We start from the raw sequence: 6,847 nt of genomic DNA, 5'->3' as shown, positions 1-6,847 counted from the left end.
GGCATTGACAGTTCGCTGTGTTTAGCGTTGCTCCTCTTATCTTTAACTGAGAATAAATATCAACCATCATCAGGCAGATAGATAGGTATCGACCAATGCCGATGCGCTTTTGTTACCGTTTAACAATAGCAAATAATGATAAGGTACCGCATACTATAACAACAATATGTACTCTAGGCAATTATGCTGCACGTGTAAGCGTCTGTAGCACGCGGAAGCGACAAATTTTGATGAAGGCGTGGTAGTCGCGAGATCAACCAATAATCATTCTTATCAAAGCCCGTTCCGCCCCCGCAATTCGCGCCTGTCGTTTTGGTCGGCAGTTCACGAGCGGATCTGGTTACGTGCGGTGCAGTTGCCAGAACTGGTGTTCACTTCTCGTATGTCTATTGTTGTGTTGTGGTGCGTTTGTAAAACAATAAGGTACAAAAGAAGAGGCCACAGGAGAGTTCGTGGGCCGGTGGCGCGATAAGAAAAGGGGTAGCTCGCCGCGCGGGATGAAGCGTCTCGGCGCGGGGCGCCTTGTCGCCGTCGCCCTGTGGACGCTGCTCACCCAAATCACGGACGCTGACTGGTGGTGAGTGATGATCATAAGTCATAACTATACGCACTTTATTAATTTTTATTTATTACTTTTGTAATTTGTAATCCACTTAAACCGGCACCTGCAATTTATCAAATCCTGCTTTTTTTTGGGTTTTGTATCTATTATAATTAACTGTCTCAAGAATTATTAACTGAAGAAGTATCGACCACATTGAATATGTTTTTTAACCACGGTAAAGTTTAATGTTGACTAAATACATATTTTATAAACAATTATTTGAAAAAGTGTAAAGGCTCTTGATGCTTCTTTGAACTTCTCTTATTAAATTACGAAATTCGTAAAGAAACTGTGACCCATTATGCTCAAGCAGGTACATGGAGAGGAGAAAGTATTTGATAATAAAATATCTAGTCATGTCTGTGTCGTTATCGTCGAAAAAATTTCTGAGGTTTGGAAAACTTACAGTATTTATCCGTAGGAATTATTACGTTAATCAGGGAGATACCACGGAAATATTAACAGTTACGTAGATAGTGATCAGATTTGTGATTTACTAGATACCTAGGTAATCCAATAATACGTACCTATTTAGCTAATCGTAATAATTGCAATTTTGATTTGTAAAATTGTTTTGATAAAATTACCTAGTACTGAAGCAGGTAGATAATAAGATAATAATAGTAGATACAGTTCTTTTAATTTGATATATGACAATGATATTAAAAATTTATAACTATTCTTCTCTTAAAAGATTTTTCATTGCGTTTTTAGGGATATGTCTGATACTTATTAGTATGTCTGAATAACACCATATTGCTAAACTATTCCTTTGAACAAACTAGTATATTAATTGCCAATATTTCTTTTATTATTTAACAGATAAACACCTTTTCAGTCTCTCTCCAGTCTCTCAGAGTCTTTCAGCGTTTCTAAGTCCGTCTCTCACAGTCTCTCAGTTATTGCCTAGGTGTTTTTATGGATCTCTCACAGTTTCTGTATGAGAGACTTCAACAATAAAATTGTTAATTCAGATATTCGAGCCTCTCACAGAGAGACTAAATTAATAAAACTGAAAAATTGAGAGTCTCGAGTCTCTCGTAGAAAGACTGAGATCTCTGAACCATGTTGAACATTAAAATTTTAACGTTGTCTATCTAGACACCGCTTACTGAGAGACTCGAGTTTCTCGTTCAGAGACGCTAAACAGTTTTTTTGACAGTCTCTCTCAGCGACACCAGAGAGACTCGATGAGAGGCGGAGACTTTAGTCTCGCTTTCAGAGACTGAGAGACTGAACATTTTTATCTCGGGCAATCTAATTTCATTATTAAGCCAGTTGTACTTTTCGTTCTTTTCTGTTGTTGAACACTTTTAAGACTCAAGGAATTCCAAATGTCATGTATAACCGAAATGGAACATTAGTTTAGACTAATAATATCTATTTCGGTATATTATCAATGGCGACCCTGTTCGTTTTTTTTTTTGAGGTTTTTTGGAATTGAATGTTTAGATACTGAGCATCCTCAACAAACAAAAGTCACTCTACGGGCCTGGCACCCTCTATTACCTGTTGAAAAAGTCAAAGAAGTTTATTGTGTGATAATCCCACATAGAATTAAAAATTAATTACTTTCTGCCCTTTTGTGTACGAATGCTGTGGTCAGTTTCAAGATTGTAGATGAAGGAGAAGAGATATATTTCGGAGTTCAGTCAGTGAGTTGACATATACGAACAACGAAATGAATCCATAATAGATAAAGGCTTGTTTCTTCATTTTTACTGATGAAAGTATCACTGAAGAAAGTGGTGCTGTAGTTCCCCGAAGCTAAAAGGTTTGAAGTAACCTTTGTAGAGCTAATTTTGGAAATGGTGTCACAAACTGGCTGCTCATACTTGAAATTTGGACTGGACAATGATCCTCGGCTAGGTAGACCCTTCGAAATTGCCGTGTTAGAAAAGGTCGACAGCCGGGACAAAGTAATAATAAAAGGGAGGCATATAACTCAGCGACAGGAGTTTTTGAATATTCCTGGAGCTACGTTACACAAAATTGTGACTGAGTATTTACAAGTAAATGGTTTGGGTCGATTGGTGAAAATTCATGTCAAAAAATGCTAATTGCAAATATAAGGACAACGAAACTTGATGGATTGTGATGTATTACCTTCCAATACAAAAAAAAAAAAACAAGAAATGGGCATTTGATGATGATGATAATGATGAAATCTGCTATGCTCGCTGGACAGAAGACTGTTAGAAGTTTATGGTACACTAAAGCCTTCCTGGATCAGTTGTTTCAAGACTTGTCGAATCACAGATCAAACTCGAGACTCAGTTCCTGGTTCCTGCTTCACGACAACGCACTTATAATCACAAAACGGACAATACCACAGAATATTTGACAGCGGAAGACATTAAGGTGATGGAGCATCCTCCCTATAGCACTGACCCTACTCTCTGTGACTTCTATTTATCTTCCTACTCGCATGAAGGTTCGCGAATTCTTAACAAAGGAGCAGCTAATAGGCGCGTTTCTGGTATAGTACCTTTCGAATGATATAGCTAAATTTAATTCCTCTCATTTGATAATAAATACTGACCGTACCAGAAGTTTCGACGTTCTCGTATTAATCTAATGATTCCTGGTGGCTATTGATATGGGTTCGTTGTGTGGGTATGCACGTAATGGCAATTGGCGTTTTCCGTAGGTATACGACAGCGATTATTATTACTCAAGTCAAGTGGCTTAGGAAACCATAATAATTAATGCGAGTGGCGAAAAATTGATTGCAAGCAAATTACACGGTGCTAACGAGAATACAATCAACTTCGTAGCTTATAGGCAAAGTCTCGTAGGTAGAGAGAGAGGAAAACTGAACCGCATAAATGGAATCAGTGTTTTTCCCGCGTGTGCACAGGTATGGGCATGCTCATTTATACAATCGAATAAAGTGTAAATGATACGTTACGAAAAATCTTGCGATCTACTGTCCAGGATTTTGATTATCCATTTCCGTAGTTATCCGATTATTGGAGTTTAAAAGTATGATGTCCAAAACCCTAAAAATTATATTGTCCTCTGATAATGTTTTTAGCAAACTTAGTCGTAGCTTATGCTTTATAATTTTCACCAATAATTACCTCAAGCATTTGGTACGTACCTCAAATATAGACGTCGATCGTAGTTATTTGCTCTCATCAGCACGCCATAGAGGACCTCAACAAATCACTAATCAAACCGTCTATTTATTTATTAATTAATTTTGAGAGTTCGGTTGGTTTAGGACAGTTTTTAAAGAAGCAGGTGTTATTTTCGGATATTCCGACATAAAAGAAAGAAATACCCTAGATAAAAATGTTCAGTCACTCAGAATCTCTGAAAGCGAGACTAAAGTCTCCGCCTCTCTGGTGTCGCTGAAAAAAACTGTTTAGCGTCTCTGAACGAGAACCTTGAGTCGCTTATAGAGAGATCCTCATTTCATATCCAATCTCTGAACGAGAGACTTGAATCTCTGAATTAACAATTTTATCGTTCGAGTCTCTCATACAGAAACTGTGAGAGATACATAAAAACACCTAGGCAATAACTGAAAGACTGTGAAAGACGCTTAAAGACTGAGAGACTGAAAATTATTGTCTAGCCTATTAACAAAGAAATACGTAATTCCTTCGTTTGGTAAACATTTTGTCTTCTCTGTATATTGTTGACACGAGTAGTATCAATGAAAAGTACATGAAATCTATACATATATATATACAAAGAAAACTCAAAAACACCGAAAAGCTCATTTTGTGGTACTGCCTACACTACTAAAAAAACAAAAATCTTTTCAATTTCCACCAACGTATATTAGGTCTCCATTTCCTCTAGCCAGTTAGCTGTATGAACTAGATTGTCTCTTTCAAATTCTATTCGCGTTGTTAGTTTTTTTAAAATTATTTTTCTCTTTTGTTAGTGGATATGATACGTACGCATCTCTCGTTGCTTCATTAATGTTTGCAGCTAAAGTGTACACTTTTTAATTTGTAGTTGGTGCTAACAAATAAGTATCATAGACATAGTTAATGTAACGTACGAGTAGTTTAACTCCCACCTGTAGCCTAAGGGTTTCCACATTTGTATGCAAATTAATAATTGTAAGTGCCTTTTTGTTCATGTAACCTTTTCTATTAATTAGAGTAAAATGTTGAGAAATACGCAAACAGTTTGTTTAATATCTATCTATCTATCTATCTATCTATCTATCTATCTATCTTCAAATAGCTACAAGGACATAGTAAAAATTAATATATTAGGGATCTATCTAATAGAATTTTTGTGCATTCACATTCATTATCAGGTTTCCGTTAATGTGTATATATATGGGGATGTTCTTTGTTGCCAGCAATACTTAAGGAATTTCTAGGTAACTTTGTAGTGCTGATTACGAAAATAAAGTCCGACTTGCTGGATGGGTTCAATTTTTGGAGATAATTACCTAATTATTATAAAACAAAGAAAGAATTTAAAATTAATAGAACAGTGGTGCCCACAAAAAAGTTTTACTATAAATGGCAATGCTTTCGAAAAATATAAACGCTAATAATGATATATCCCATCTGTTCTGATATCTTTCTTCCACCACCTTCATATCCTAGTGGAATCTTTCTCCTTGTTCATCATTGAAGTCCCCAAAATTGACAAAAAATTTATCGAAGTAACTATGAAGGAAGTGTACTGCAATGTTCATATTAGAACCCAAGTGTTTAATGTTTATTAACATTTGTTGCACTAGTTCCTCATAATTGCCCGTTTTGAGGTTATTCAAAAAGTTCTTAGTGATCGAAACAAAGCTTCACCAAGCAACAGCTTTCACAGTCGTCATGTGATTTGTAAAATTAGGGTCCTTAATACGTTTGCGGATTTAAAGATCATTGAAAATGTCAGATTTTAGCTTTTCCGTACTTAGCCTAGGGGAACGATTAATGAATATATATTTAAAGCAATCGCCATGTTTCTTCAAAGTGTTAACAAATTATTCCACGAGTCCTAACCTGACATGGGGCAGTGGGGGAATGATTTTTTCCTGTTTTTCACTGTTCCTGCAGTAATATTTTGTCTTATTGACCAAAGAATCCTATTTTAATGCTTCGCCCTTTTGCCCAACAATCAGATAAAACCTGGATATTTGATATAGATACCCACCTTTTTGCCCAAGCAAGTAGTTTACCTTTTTTTTTAAATTTTGTTAAGTAAACGATAAAAATCGAAGCGTATTGCTTGTCATCGTGTAGCAAACCACACTATAAACATCTAGTGAAATTAAGAAGTCCAGAAATGTTGTTACAATAAACTATTTCTTCATCTTCGCTGAACTAGGAAACAAGCTTCACAAATTGTTATATTTTTATGCGTAGCTTTAGACAGCTTTTTTCTTTTAACTTCTAAAAAGCACGGGGTATGGTTTCTTAAAAATTGATGGTATCCACTATCTCTAAAACTACAACCAATTTGGAAAAGCTGCTTTATTTTTTTTTTTTCAGTATAACTGAATAACCCTAAATTCATTTGAAAATACTTGGCGTCAAAAATTTTTTAAAATACTTATTGAGGAATACTTAGTACCTATAGTTACATATGTCGTAATTTAGTCGAAATAGTATGGATAGTTTACGAACTAATAAAAAATGTTCTTTAATTTGGGTAATTTTCCTGAAGTTTTAAAAAGAACTTTAGCAACAGATTTTGTAACGCGAATGGATAATGCACAAACTCTCCAAAGATTATCTTACACATCTCGTTAATAGGCAGCATCATCAATGTTCTGCAGTAAATAATAGTTACATATCATAAAACAAATAGGAATGGTCCATACATATAGTTCCCTGTGGAACACCAGTAGCTAATAGTTTATAGTCATTTTCATAACAACATATTAGTTTTGCTCTGTAATGTACAAAAAAAGGTTTTGCTTCATAATTTTAAATACATTCACAGCACACTCGCCAGTCCTTACCAAAGGCCTTTCAGTAGCTATCGCGTAACGAATTCGCAATACAATTTTGAACTTTACCAACGAGCGTTGACAGTTTTTATGCGTACATAATTTCGTATCGAAAAGGTGATAAATACAATAAAGGTGATTATATGTTGGATTGAGAAAATGTGTTTTCGGTTTCGAAAATACCTGTTTTGTCTACTCTGCTGCATATGCGTTTGTTGAACATACGAAATTGCACGTATCGAAAGTTATGCAAAACGTTTATTTGAATTTATTCGGTGAAAACGACATATATCTACAACAACCTACCTTGCTGTTTA

The 6,847-nt window shown here is 35.4% G+C and overlaps 1 protein-coding gene across 1 annotated transcript in view; it reads left to right on the top strand.

Annotated features, from left to right (window-relative positions):
- Positions 1–336: 336 nt before the first annotated feature.
- The window catches only part of LOC108735129 (protein Wnt-1-like), a 74,570-nt gene continuing 68,059 nt past the window's right edge, over positions 337–6,847 (top strand). The window contains exon 1 of the mRNA XM_018466965.1: positions 337–577. Within this exon, the coding sequence (XP_018322467.1) occupies positions 498–577 (80 nt within the window). The 5' untranslated portion in view covers positions 337–497. The remainder of the gene's footprint in view (positions 578–6,847) is intronic.

Source organism: Agrilus planipennis, unplaced genomic scaffold, assembly GCF_000699045.2.
Source record: "Agrilus planipennis isolate EAB-ADULT unplaced genomic scaffold, Apla_2.0 scaffold34, whole genome shotgun sequence".
In the NCBI taxonomy this organism is placed as follows: Eukaryota; Metazoa; Arthropoda; class Insecta; order Coleoptera; family Buprestidae; genus Agrilus; species Agrilus planipennis.
The sequence above is the reverse complement of the archived record's forward strand: the minus strand, read 5'-3'. Positions and strand labels throughout refer to the sequence as shown.